At 50.1% G+C, this 14,138-nt stretch overlaps 1 protein-coding gene across 3 annotated transcripts in view; it reads left to right on the top strand.

Moving 5' to 3' along the window:
• The window catches only part of LOC119394178 (V-type proton ATPase 116 kDa subunit a 1), a 53,503-nt gene that overhangs the window by 30,458 nt on the left and 8,907 nt on the right, over window positions 1-14,138 (top strand). For all 3 annotated transcript variants that reach the window (XM_037661440.2, XM_037661438.2, XM_037661439.2), the window contains exons 12-16: window positions 1,133-1,269; window positions 2,177-2,255; window positions 2,333-2,451; window positions 3,035-3,257; window positions 3,699-3,830. In XM_037661440.2, coding sequence (XP_037517368.1) covers window positions 1,133-1,269; window positions 2,177-2,255; window positions 2,333-2,451; window positions 3,035-3,257; window positions 3,699-3,830 — 690 coding nt within the window. The remainder of the gene's footprint in view (window positions 1-1,132; window positions 1,270-2,176; window positions 2,256-2,332; window positions 2,452-3,034; window positions 3,258-3,698; window positions 3,831-14,138) is intronic.

Here is a 14,138-nt window from a genome sequence, read left to right as displayed (position 1 = left end):
GAGTACAGGAAAAGGGTTGGATGACCGCTGACCTTATGGTCGATTGGGTAAAGACTGTCTGGGGACGCCGCCCAGGGGCACTTCTTTACCCATCGCTGCTGGTCGTCTACAGCTTCCGCGGTCACCTTGCCGACTCCGTTCGGACGCAGCTGAAGGAGCTGCGGACTGATCTCGCCGTCATTCCAGGCGGTCTGACATCGATGCTGCAGCCTCTGGACGTATCCTTGAACAAACCGTTCAAGGATAATGTTCGGAGGCTGTATGCCGAATGGATGGCTGAAGGCGACCATGCCATGACTCCCGGGGGAAAGATAAAAAAGCCGTCAGTGGAGCTCCTCTGTGCGTGGGTAATGGAGGCATGGGCCATGATTTCCCCAGAAATCATAGTCCGCAGTTTCAAAAAAACTGGAATTTCCAACGCCTTGGACGGGACGGAAGACGACGTGGTTCACGATGGCGATGGAGACGATGCTGACGCTGGCGACGACTCTGATGACGCCGCTACGAGCGACGTCGACGGCAGTCTTGACTCTGACTCCGAGTAGTTCGGCCAAGAGACACTTTATTTGCTAGTGGCTTTAGTGTCTGCAAATAAACACTGATTTGTGTTAAACCTGTAGTTTTATTGTTAAGGTAAGTCTTGTATTAGCAGTTTTCATAGCTTGTAGTTAGTTGCTGGCGGGAGAACCCCCGATTTGCGGCTGCTTCGTTTTTTTTTTTCTAGCGCTCTACGTTTTCGCGGAAAATTTTCCCCGCGTAATTCTCGCATCCCCCAACTTTCCATCGGTTTTCTGGAAAAAAAAGTGCGAGGATTATGCGAGTAAATACGGTAATTGTTGACTGCCAGGGCACAGAACTAGCATGCTGTACTTACTGGTATGCACCGCTGCATTTGTTTGCTTGACAAGCCGACAAGCACAAGTTGTATTTGCAGAATTGAAGTCGAGCGGTAATGTAGTAATGCTGTCAAATCAGCAGATGTCCTGTGCTTGTTACCAGATCTGAGAATATTTCCCCAAAACCTGTGACGAAATTTCTTAATGCTTAGGGTAGCACTTACCAGTGCCCTGTTAGTTGAAACCTGTGCTAAGCATTGATTTTTGTTTTCTGGCCCTCTTCTCGATGTAAACAGATCTGGAACACATTCTTTGGTGGTCGCTACATCATCCTGCTGATGGGGATCTTCAGCATCTACACGGGAATTATCTACAATGACACCTTCTCAAAGTCCTTCAACATCTTTGGCTCATCTTGGTTTGTCGTAAAGAAGTGAGAGCCATCTTGTTCTTCTTTCCCGACTTTTTTTTTCTTCTCGTTGAGTGTAGTTGTGCACAAATTGCCCAACACAGTTATTTGGTGTATGGCAGCGCATTCGTGTCATTTTGCCTCGTTACATGCAGAGGTGCATAAATTTGTGGGAGGTGAAAATGTGACCCCCCCCCCCACCGCCAACTTGTTCACAGGGAAAGGGGCAGGGGGGGCAGGCAAGAAAGCCTCCCCCAGTGTCACATACCTTAGCAGCCCCAGTTCCAGCTGCATTTAGATCATAACATTGATGGACTTATTTTTTTTTTTTGTGCCTCCCTCAATGCATACTTAGTATGACTTCTAATATTGATCATGTCAAATTGCACATTGTTTGCTAACCATGCAATCTCCATTGATTGCCTGTGTGAATATATAATTATATATACATATTTATATATATATATTTGCACGCTTGTTTGGTCAATTTGTGTAGCCACTTGAGTTTGAAAGTACCATGTACAACCAAATCGGCATCAACAGCAGGTGGGAAGCCATGATGACATTATGTAACATGATGTGCTTTTTGTACACGAGGGTGACGTACGATATGATATGAAATTATGATATGACCACTGGCTATAAAAGACACTCATTTTCTGGCAAATGCATTACTACTTCAGATTATTAATTATTCATACTTTTGAGCACCTCACACAGAGTGCCACTTATCACTTCTACAACTTCACTTGGAAACTATTGTGCTAAGCCATTTCATTAAATGAAGACAATGTGCAGTCTTAGAATAAACACTCTAAGCAGAGCTTCTGTGCATTAAACATTTCCCGTTAAAGTGTGGTGATTTGCACATATGCATCCCGTTAGGCACTAAAGCACTCGTAACATGCCAAATGCTTTATCCTATCTTCAGGACGACTTATAATGAGCACGAGCAGCTGGACCCAGTGGACAACTTCATGGGATCTCCATACCCCTTTGGCGTGGACCCTGTAAGTCTCGTTACATTACGTTTGCAGCTGTTTGATTGCCTGCTTTTGTAATTATTAATTTCTGTATTTGTCTGCAGGCATGGCAGCTGGCTACCAACAAGATTCCTTTCACAAACTCCTACAAGATGAAGATGTCCATTGTGCTGGGTGTGTCGCAGATGCTTTTCGGAGTTTTCCTCAGCCTCTGGAACCACAGGTGAGGGCATTGCCGGTTTCTTAAGCTTTTTTGTGTTTCTTAGAGGTTTGTGTAGTTTTTACTTTCACATGTAGCACTTGGCGTTCTCTACACAATGCCCAGCTAAATGTAAGAAAATTGGGAAATTAGTCTATGCAACCATAACTTTAAGAAGTTAAAGAATTTTAATGAAGGTGGTAGACACATGAATGTTCTCCTATTGCATTTCAGGGGCCGTCATTAGGTACTTTTTTATGCATGTGCTTTCTTTTTTGACATCTTCGTGTATAGACAACGTTCAGAAGTCATACGCTTTTGTCATAACTCTTTGTTCTCTCTAATGTTATGCTGCGCAGAAATGGGGTTAAGGGCATAGCTCCCAGCTGTGTGGTGGTGGGCAGAAAGCCAAAATGTCCATGTTGCCAGTTTTGTGCCTGTTGAACAACTCTTAGTAGTCTGTCAACTTGGATCCCACACTATGAAGTAGTCGCACTGTCATCACCTATTGGACGTATGGGACAATTTGTGCGGCTGGGTAGATGGTTTTAGCTGTATAAGAGGTTCTCTTGGGAGTGGCACTGAATTTTATGCTCCATTTATCCAGGTTCTTCCGCAACATGTCTAACGTGTGGTGCGAGTTTGTGCCTCAGCTGCTGTTCCTGTGCTCAATCTTCGGCTACCTGGTGATCATCATCTTCGCCAAGTGGACCATCAACTTTGGAAAGGACACATATTGTGCTCCCAGCTTGTTGATCACGCTCATCAACATGTTCCTCTTCTCCTATCCAACTGAGCCTTGCTACCAGGCACAGTTCTACAACGGTCAGGTGAGGATGACCGACCCAAATTTTTTCCATGCTTTTGCTCCGATGAACTGGTGGCCCAGATAGCATGGCCTGAATAGGAAAGATTAGATTTAGAACCATTGCTTCCAAGGACCATTCCGGAGTGACCTCCCTTGTGACGGAGATATTCATTTGTTCGGCAGCCCGTGGGTTTCTCAGAATTCAATGCCAGCACCATAGCTCACAAGCATCTAGCTTTTTGCTTTCGTATTTTTTCTAAGGTCCACAACTCACATCTGCCTCCTGTCTCTTCTGTTATTTGTATATTAAATACAAGCTAACTATGCGAACTTAGACCAATAGAGTGTTGTCTGCTGTCATCTCATGTTCTTGTTCGCTGACTTTGAATCGTGTGCCGTGTATCGTGCTAAGCAACAGTGTAGCAGTTGCTCACGAAGTGATGCCCTCATTTCGTTCATACAGCAAGGCCTGCAAAGCTTCCTGGTCATCTTGGCTGTGATTTGTATCCCGTGGATCCTGCTTGCCAAGCCTTTATATTTGCGCCGCCAGCACCAGATGGCATTGAGAGCTGGGGGTGGCCATTCAAACGCTCTGGTAAGCCGCCGAAAGATCATTTCTGGGTGGAAGAAGAAACTTGCTGTGTATCTGTAGCTCTCGTGAGCGCTTTCTTCGCTACGCTATCCTGGCCATTGTTAGGACAATCTTCCCAGGAGGAAACACTGGCAAAATTGATAGACATTTGTGAGCATTCGATTCAAGCTGCTTTCAAGTACAGTCGAACCCACTTATAACGATCCCACATATAACGATCTATCGGTTATAACGGCCATATTTGGGTGCACTTACGATTTTCCTATGCTAACCATTGAAGCTGCGTCGAGATATAGCGAACATCTTTCAAAGCCTCCTACTTTTACTACGAACACTTCGGACACGGTCTCGGTAAAAATATGGCGCATACGAAGTTAAAAAAAGTTAAAACATGCCTTCTAAAGCGTGATAGGGGTGCGTGCTCGCGCGTGCCCCGCTCCAGTTTACTTGCGACTAAGATACCCAGATCGGCGAGCACCACACGCAGATTTCGGACGCTGCAAGCGAGGTCGCTCACTTTCCAGGCGTTTCTTCAGTGGTAGAATGGCAGTGAGGGAAAAAAAAAATAGTAGGCAGCATGAAGGCTTGCGGTCAGCTTTCGCACGGTAACCTTTCCTGACGCCGTTCTCTGCTTGCATTGTTAGTGACAGCAAGACAGCTATCCGTAACTTCACCAAGGGCCTCATTTCACCGCAAGCGAACCGCATACTTGCAAGCACATCCCCATCTCGTCGCCGCCAAGTTAATTTAATCTGGGCTCTGGGCCATTCGGGAGTTGCCGGGAACGAAGCCGCTCACAACGCTGCCCGAGAAATCGTGCACCGGGCGCGTCACCCGTCATCAGAGCAGCTACCCTCCCGACGAGCCCAGCAGGCTGAGGACGAAGAAGTCGAGTCCTGGTGCGGCCACGCGAAAGAAAGAATGGTCACGTATGGTGAAATTGTCATGCATTACCGTAGGGCAAGATTGAAGTACCCACCCCCTGACAAGTCGCTAAATAAGCAACAGTCGACAACATGGCGATTATTACAGACGCGAACATTCCCTACACCCACGCTGTACAGTCGCATATACCCGGACGTTTACACACCACAGTGCAAAGCTTGCGGGATGGCTCACGCCAACCTCGACCACATTATCTGGGCATGTCCCGCAGCGACACACACCACCAAACACAGCAAGAACCCTAAACTTAAGATAACCACGCCCGAGCAGTGGGAGGCTATGCTGCTCAGCGTGTGCCCGGATGACCAACTGTGGGCAGTCCGGCTGGCCGAAGACGCCGCCAAGACTCAAGGTCTGGCCGCCGCCTGAGGAAGGGGGGCTCCGGTAGGGCTAGTCTCCTGGCCCTCGCCTCCCTTGACCCCAGCAAGGACACAAATAAAGTTATGTCTCTCTCTCTCTCTGCATGCAGCTACGACTGCCTGCGATGAACCAAACAATGCCTTGGAACGCAAGAAGGCATAAATGCAAGAAGTGATAACCGAGATAACTTTCCATCGCATAAAGGTTCACTGCGTCCCTAAACTCGTCGACGCCACAATGTGCCGCGAAAAGTCGTCAGTCTTTTCGGTAACGGCAGAGTCCGGTCGATCGGTGATTACGACATCTGCGCGATTGCGGCGATGCCTTCGCTGATAAGCATCCATCGAAGGCGAGGTGGCGGCCGTCGATGAACGTGCCGTTACGCCTTATAGCCGACAACCTTATCACAGTCATCTGTAGATATCTGCTCGGCTGCGCGTGTGGCGTACGCCGTACACTGCGGATTGACGGAGGTACGAGCGCGCCATGCTTAGCCATGCTGCTGTTCGCAAGTTCGCCGCCGCCGCGTCGTGCGAGACCACTTTTTATTTATTTATTTATTTATTTATTTATTAATACTGTAAGTCGAAGGCTCATACAGGAGTGAGCATACAAAATAGTACTGCCAAAGCATCCATTTCAAAGAAGACGCATGAGATCAAGAACGACACAGGAACAACTAAATACAGTGGACATGCTGTGTCAAAAAAAAAGATAAATAAAAAATTAAAGAAGTCAGCATCCACATTGGGCACCTAATTATAAGCCACTTTATACAAAAATGGCAAATAAGCGACGCAGTGAGCCACACTTGCGCACGCGCATACACTCAATAACATGTCATCGTAAACACTCAACAGCATGTGCAAAGAAATGAGCATATAAAACTTAATAAGTGCTTAGAAAATAAGTTCTTTAAAGTGCGCGTCGCGTTGTAGGAACGAAAGTAGCTCGCTGTTGTTGAGCGGCGCGGGCACCGAGAAACGTCGATGCACTGACAGCGACCATATACTGCGTGTTTGACTAGGTGACAACTCAAGTGCGCCGTGCATCGTCGTGCAGGGCCTCGAGAGCATCGCGGAGACGTCGAGTGCGCGTTGCTTGGAAAATGCTTGTTTTCACCGCGTTGAACGAAGAGGCTAGTCGCCGCACCCGTGCACAGTCCGGAGTGAAGCAAGCACGAAGAACGTACAAACGCGTGCATACGGCATAAGCAAGCGGCCCGGCAGTGACTCCGCGACCTGAGTAGGCGACTCGCTGCACGCAACTAGCCAGGGATGATCGGCTCCACGTCGCGGTACCGCGCTGCGGTGAAACGGTGTCAGCTCATTGCAAAGGCGGTTAATTCACTCATGAGCACGCAGCGGGCGTCGCTTCACGACGCGAAGAGGCTTAGCTTGTCACCGAAGGGGTTGTTAGCACTTTAATAAAAGTGCACAAAGAAAAAAAAAACGGCTTGGCTGCTAAGCGCACGTTTTTAAGGGCGGGTGCATATACAACGAACTACTGATATAACGACCACTTTTCGCGACACTTTCGAGTTCGTTATAAACAGGTTCGACTGTACATACTAACCAAGCACTCGGCTATCAGAAAAAGTATGACTTTCTCTACACCTTGCGAATGGTGGGCTAACTTTTGATGAATGCTAGTTTATATGAATCTCTACACTTTGCCATTTTGAAATTGTTATGTAGTGATGAAGAAAACTTAAGGATGAAGGCAAACGGATTAAAACAGCGAGTTGGGCGAGTTGGTAATTTAACATCGTTGAAATAAGAACAGTGTGAAGGGAACATACAGTGGTAGAATCAGAAAACACAGTGCCAGTCTTCATCTGACCATATCGTCCTTCGTTTCATTTATGTTTTGTATCTACATTCTACTAACATACAGTAGACTCTCGATAACTCAAACTCGACGGGACCTCAGGTTTTTGTTTGAATTATCAGAATTTCTCATAAACAGGATTAAGGCAGCATACCAACTTGTGTTGTAATGTTTGTTTATCGCTCATTGACAGCCCAGCATGATTGCCAGTAAAGTTTAGACGTCAGTGATCATCCTGGTGCTCATTACTATATAATGCATGCTGTATTGTGTGTTGTGTGCTGCGGCAGCATGTAGTTCTTTCCCATTCTTAGGATGCTTTTCCAACAGCATGACACCAGTGTACTGCAGCGATAGACTAAGGCCAGACCGTCTTGTTTTTTTTTCTTCCTCGGTCAGCATGTGATTGTCGCTGCGCACGGTTTGGCAAGTTTGGCTGTTTTGTAGGCAGGCAATCGGCTTCACTCATGACTATTAGTAACGTACAAACTCGAATGTTCAGCTAGAAGCAACAAAGCAGCAGACACATTTCCATGCATGGACAAGCAAGAAGTTTAAATTAACCGAATTTGTGCAATGGGACAGTTTGAATTGAGTAGCTTTAAGGGGGGACACTGCTCTTAAAAAATTTTCTTTATTTCTTGATCGATTTTGATGAAACTTGACAACTTTATGTATATTTATGTGCTGATTTCAAATATCCAATTACTTTTCTGGTATAGTGTGTAGTTTTTAAAATACAAAATATTTCACATGCTTATTGGGGAGCAAGAATATTTCTAAACTGAGTGCGTTACAAAGTAAATCAGCATATCACAATAATCTGCTATCGGAACTGTGTGCAGTGCAACAAAAATGGATGTTCTAAACCCATTTGAACAAAAGTTATGGTATGTTGAACATTCGCGAGTGAGTCAATTTTAAGCTGGAATTTCACTCGTGAATGTTGAACAAACCATAACTTCATGATGAAACAAGCGCAAAATATACGAAGACTCAGAAAGGACACAGGACGAAAGCGCTCCGTCCTGTGTCCTTTCTGAGTCTTCGTATATTTTGCGCTTGTTTCACCATGAACCTATACCAACACGCCCAACTGGCAGTCATCCTAAATGCCATAACTATTGTTCTAATGGGTTAGAACATCCATTTTTGTTGCACTGCACACAGTTCTGATTCCAGATTATCGTGATATGCTGATTTACTTTGTAACTAACTCAGTTTAGAAAACATCTTGCTCCCCAAAACACACATGAAATATTTTGTATTTTAAAAACTACACATCATACTAGAAAAGTAATTACATATTTGGGAAGTTTCATCAAAATCGATCAAGAAATAAAACATTTTTTCAAGTGCCATGCCCCCCCTTAAAGAAGTACTGACACGATTTTGAGATATCGCAAAAGCATTTTTTGTTTCCTTAATGTGCAGTGTCAACGCTTTCCACACACCGGAGTCTGAGAACACGTATAAAATATTTTAATTTGACTTTGAAGTTATCGTTGCTGAGCATCTGCAAGCCAGCGCCACTGCAATGGACATTATCCCTAAGAGTCAGCAGAGTTCCCCTAAGTTTGTGAGCTCTGCGTCCTGCATGCAGCCTAAATCTCAGAAATCAGTGTCGGGGTCACTGGACGATAACGCACTCATCGTTTATGTGCACCATGAGCAGATGACAGATTTGCCGCGAGTACGTCGCGAGTTTCTGTACCCATGTGACATCGCACTGCTATGAAACTTCACCGAGGAGCCACCCCCCTCGATATCGAAACCAAAAGTGTCTATCTAAGGTAGCAGTTGTGGGATGCCGTGTCGATGGAAGGACGCATCCCAACATAAAACATAACGACTGTTTATTAACGTAGTAGTAGCAGCGGGGAGAGCATAGCGACGCTGCGCTTAGTCGGGTGGCGAAGGAATGATAACCTCCGAGCTTAGCAGCTCGGGTTTATAACCGCTGTCGGTGACGTAAGCCTCCGGTGACGCTGCGGTGGCGCTGTCCCTTATCGGAGGCGTGGTGCAGCATGCGGCCATGTCACGCCGAGCTGGCTAATGACGAGGCGGTGTCTGCGCCGGTTTGTGCGCAGTGTGTCGCCACATCACCCCCCCCGCGGAGTGCAGAGCCCTCAGGGTCTGTAGAAATCTGGGAGGCGTACCAGACGTCCAGAGCGTGTTGTGAAAGGAGCGGGCTGTGACGTCGGCGTCTGTGGATAGATGCCTGTGGATGGAGTGGCACTGCCCGGTTCGTTCGCAGCGATGTATGCGGGCTTGAGCTGGTCAATTGAGACGCGGACGTCGTTCCCGTTCAGGCGCAGAGTGAAGTTTTTGTCGTCGCGATGGACGACCAGGTAGGGTCCGCTGTAGGGTGGCTGGAAAGGCCTGCGGACGGTGTCGTCGCGGAGGAAAGCGTGCGTGCACGATGCTAGCTCCTTGAACACGAACGGTGTAGGCTTGCTGTGGTGGGCTGCAGGTGACGGGCGTAAGGCGGCGATGGTGCGACGGAGCCGGGCGACGAAGTCGGTGGGATCTGACGTAGTACCGGATGGCGGTGCAGCGAGAAATTCACCTGGGAGGCGGAGAGGTTCCCCGTAGACGAGCTCTGCTGGTGTAGCGTGGATGTCCGGCTTGAACGTGGCGCGAAGACCAAGGATGACGGCTGGGATGGCCTCGAGCCAGGTTGAGTCCGGGTGGCACATAATGGCTGCCTTGAACTGTCGGTGGAAACGCTCGATCATTCCGTTGGCGCAGGGGTGGTAACTGGTGGTCCTTAAGCGTTCAAAACCGATGGTCAGCCCGAGCAACCTGAAAAGATGCGACTCGAACTGCCGTCCTTGGTCGGTGGTTACGCGGCGGGGGGCGCCGAAACGAGCAATCCAGCCGGTGAAGAAGGCTGAGGCGACGTCTTCCGCGGTGATTCCCTCGAGGGGCCATGCCTCGGGCCATCGAGTGTACCGGTCGATGGCGGTGAGGCAGTAGCGGTAGGGTCCAGCCAGGGGGAAGGGTCCTATGATGTCGAGGTGGACGTGCTCAAACCGACCAGAGGGCTGAGGGAATGTTCCGAGCGGTGACGTGACGTGCCTGGTGACTTTAGCGCGTTGGCATTGAATGCAGGAGCGCGCCCAGGTACGACAATCCCGCTGCATGGAGGGCCAGACATAGCGGTCAGCCACGAGGCGTGTAGAGGCGCGTATGCCGGGATGGCTGAGGTTGTGGAGCTGGTTGAAAAGACCACGGCGATGGGCCAGGGGCACATAGGGCCTGCTTCGTCCTGTCGACATGTCGCAACAGATTGTGGTTGTCGACCCTGGAATGGGGACTTGTTGCAGCTGTAGTGAGGACGTGCCCTTGAGAAGTTCCTGCAGTTCGGGGTCTGTAGTCTGGGCCTCGGCGAGGACGTCCACTGTTATCTGCACAGAGCTGATGGCTGATACACGTGAAAGCGCGTCGGCGACCATGTTGTCTTTCCCGCTGACATGTTGGATGTCTGTGGTGAACTGCGCGATGAACGAGAGTTGGTTCTGCTGTACAGGCGGGAGTTTGTCGCGACGTTGAGAGAAGGCGTAGGTAAGAGGCTTGTGGTCGGTATAGATGGTGCAATTCTGTGCTCCGAGAATATGGCGAAAGTGTTGCACTGCTTCGTATATCGCCAGAAGTTCTCTGTAGTAGGCTGGCAAAGTTGTCGGGGCGGTTGTCGTGGTTTCGTCAGCGGAACTGGCGATTGAAGGGGCCGTTTTCCGTGTTGCGAGTTTCTTGGAGAAGAATGCCAAGGGATGCCAGGTGTTGTCCACGCGTTGCATGAGGGCGGCGCCGATGGCGAAACCAGATGCGTCCGTGAAGAGTCCCAAGGGAGCGTCTGGCACGGGATGGGTGAGAAGCGTGGCGGTGCAGAGGGCGGTTTTGCATTCTTCGAACGTTTTCGTTAACGTCGGTGTCCACGTAACAGATTGGTTTCCTCGTAGCCCAGTCAAAGCGTCATGGAGGGGAGCCTGGTAGTCGGCTGCGTGTGGCAAGAAACGCCTGTAGAAGTTCAGCATGCCAAGGAAACGGCGAAGGTCTTTAGCGGTGGTGGGTTGAGGGTAACTTTGCAGGTCAGAGATGCGTTAGGGCAAGGGCCGAGTTCCCTCAGATGAAACTTCGTGGCCGAGGAAACGGACGATGGAAGCGCCTAGCGTACTTTTTTGGGTATTCACGAGTAGACCGTGGTCATCGAGGCGTTGGAACAGCAGACGAAGGTGCGTGTAGTGCTCTTCGGCGTCGCGGGAAAATACCAGTATGTCGTCAAGGTAAACGAAGCAGAAGTCGAGGCCGCGGACGACTTCGTCGATGAAGCGCTGAAAGGTTTGTCCAGCGTTCCTCAGGCCGAAGCTCATGAAGGGAAACTCGTACAAGCCAAAGGGAGTGATGATTGCCGTTTTCGGGACGTCATCCGGATTGACGGGTATCTGTGTGTAGGCCTTCACCAAGTCTAGCACGGAGAACACGTGGCAGCCATGAATGCGATGGGCGAAGTCCTGTATGTGGTGGACGGGGTACCTGTCCGGTATGGTGCGTGCGTTGAGGGCACGGTAGTCCCCACAGGGCCGCCAGCCTTCGGTCTTCTTTGGAACAAGGTGAAGTGGCGAGGCCCATGGACCGTCAGAGCGGCGGGCGATTCCTTCGCAGAGCATGGCCTCGAACTCTGCTTTGGCTATGCGCATGCGGTCCGGGGCGAGGTGACGGGCCCGGCAGAAAACCGGGGGGCCTGAAGTGGTCCGGATGTAGTGCACGGTGGTGTGCTGCACTTTGCGTGGCAGTCCGCTGGGGCGCGTCAATCCGGGAAATTCGGCGAGGATGGCGTGGTACGGCGAATGGTTGTCAACACTGAGTACCCTGATGCTTGGCTGTTGGGCGGTCGTTCGCTGGCCTGGTGTGGAATGTCCCGTCGTCGCGTCGATGAGGAGGTCGTTGCGGCAGTCCGGAAGGAGGTTGTAGTGGGCCAGAAAGTCTGAGCCGATGATTGGCTCGGCAACGTCTGCGATGACAAAGTTCCAGTGAAGGTCACGGCGTAAGTTTCTGAGCTGGATGTGCAGGCGGAGCGAGCCGTACGTCTTGATTGTAGAGCGGTTTGCCGCGCTGAGCTCGAAAGACGTAGGCGGACGAGGACCTTGAAGGTGGGATCGCGGGTAGCAGCAGATGTCGGAACCGCTGTCGACAAGGAACCGCTGCTTCGTGATTTGGTCAGTGACGAAGATGCGACGGCCTCTGGGTTGGCAGCTTGCAGCCGTCTCTACGAGCTGCCGTTGGCATTTTCCGCATGCCCAGCGGAACAGGGTGGTCGACATTGCCGGGCTCTGTCGAAGCGTCGGTGGTAGTAACACGGGCGGCCGTTGTTGTCGGGTTGCCGCGACGAAGTGGTGTTACGGCCGCGGCTTTGCGAGTGGCGGCGCTGGTGCATCGGAAGACCTTCACCCAGGCGTTGTTCAATGAAGGTGAGCTGCCGGTCGATGTCGTTTATACGGCGTGCAAGCTCGGTGGTGTTCAGCGGTGCGGCGACAGCCTGGATGGTCGGCGACAACTGCGGCAAGGAGACCTCGATGACGCAATCAGCGACCTCTGCAAGTTGGTCAAGAGGTAGCGTCAGCTGAGCCCGCAGAATTGCCTGAACGTGCAGTGGAAGTCGTTGCAGCCAGAGTGATCGCAGGAAAGATTCCTGGACTTCCATGTTACCCGCGAGAGCACGCATGTGGCGGAGTAACTGCGAAGGTTTGCGCTCGGCAAGTTCTGCGGACTGAAGTTGTCGCAATTTCTGGTCTTGCGAGAGTGACAGCCGGCGGATGAGTTCGGTCTTGAGGTATTCGTACAGGTTGGCCGTTGGTGGGTTGGCGAGGATATCCCGGACCTCGTTGGCGTAGCGGGCGTCCAGGTGGGCGACGACGTAGTCGTAGCGGGTCCGGTCTTGTGTGATGCGCGCCAGGGAGAACTGGGCCTCGACTTGGGCGAACCATACCTCGGGCGAGTCCACCCAAAATGGCGGAAGCTTGACAGAGACACGCCAGACGTCCAGGTCGGTAGCGGCCGCAGTGGTAGCAGCGTCTGCGTTGACAGCGACCGTTGGAACGGAGCTTTGGGGGGCGTAGTCCACAAGAGGCTGCGCGGAATCGCCGGGCGAGTGCGGTCTGTTTTGCATGCGCTGCTGCTGTTCCTAAAGTTGCTGTTGAATTTGGTCCACTTGCTGCAGAAGAGCGGCAAGGGCTTCCGTGTCGGCCATAGCGGTGCGGTTTGTTCGGTTTCCGGGTCACCAGATGTGGGATGCCGTGTCGATGGAAGGACGCATCCCAACATAAAACATAACGACTGTTTATTAACGTAGTAGTAGCAGCGGGGCGAGCATAGCGACGCTGCGCTTAGTCGGGTGGCGAAGGAATGATAACCTCCGAGCTTAGCAGCTCGGGTTTATAACCGCCGTCGGTGACGTAAGCCTCCGGTGACGCTGCGGTGGCGCTGTCCCTTATCGTAGGCGTGGTGCAGCATGCGGCCATGTCACGCCGAGCTGGCTAATGACGAGGCGGTGTCTGCGCCGGTTTGTGCGCAGTGTGTCGCCACACAGTAATTAGAACATATTCTATGCATTTCCAGGCACCGCAATAGGTTTTAGGTTTCTCGACACCGGTATTTTTATTCAAAGTAACAATGCGAAAATTTTTAAAATTCGGGTCAGTACTCACTGAAAACATAGCGGGCCAACCAAAAATTTAAGATTGTTTAAAGATTTGTTTGAATTATCAGAGTTTGAATTATCGAGAGTCGACTGTGCATAATGTTAAAGGGGCCCTGCAACGCTTTTCGAGCATGCTCAAAAAGCGCTGCCGATCGGTAGTCGAGGCTCCCGAGAACACGCGAGCCAAATATTATAGCGATGCGCACGGCCTGGAATTTACAATAAATTCTCAAAGTCAGCTGAAAATCGCTCCCTCTTCTCTCGACAAATGATGTATTAGTCCGCAAAATATGACGCGATTGTCGGCAGTTCCACCATTGGCTGATGTTATAATCACGATAACACACTCATTCTTACTTTCGTTGTTAATTTTGAGTTCAATAAGTAGATAATATGTATGTTTATATTATGTTATCGCGTTACAAACACCGAACAAACATTAATATTAGCACTTCCGGTCTCACCGACAGCTCGTC

Source organism: Rhipicephalus sanguineus, chromosome 5 (genome assembly GCF_013339695.2).
Source record: "Rhipicephalus sanguineus isolate Rsan-2018 chromosome 5, BIME_Rsan_1.4, whole genome shotgun sequence".
In the NCBI taxonomy this organism is placed as follows: Eukaryota; Metazoa; Arthropoda; class Arachnida; order Ixodida; family Ixodidae; genus Rhipicephalus; species Rhipicephalus sanguineus.
Note: the sequence above shows the minus strand (reverse complement) of the source record. Positions and strands in the feature narration are given on the sequence as shown.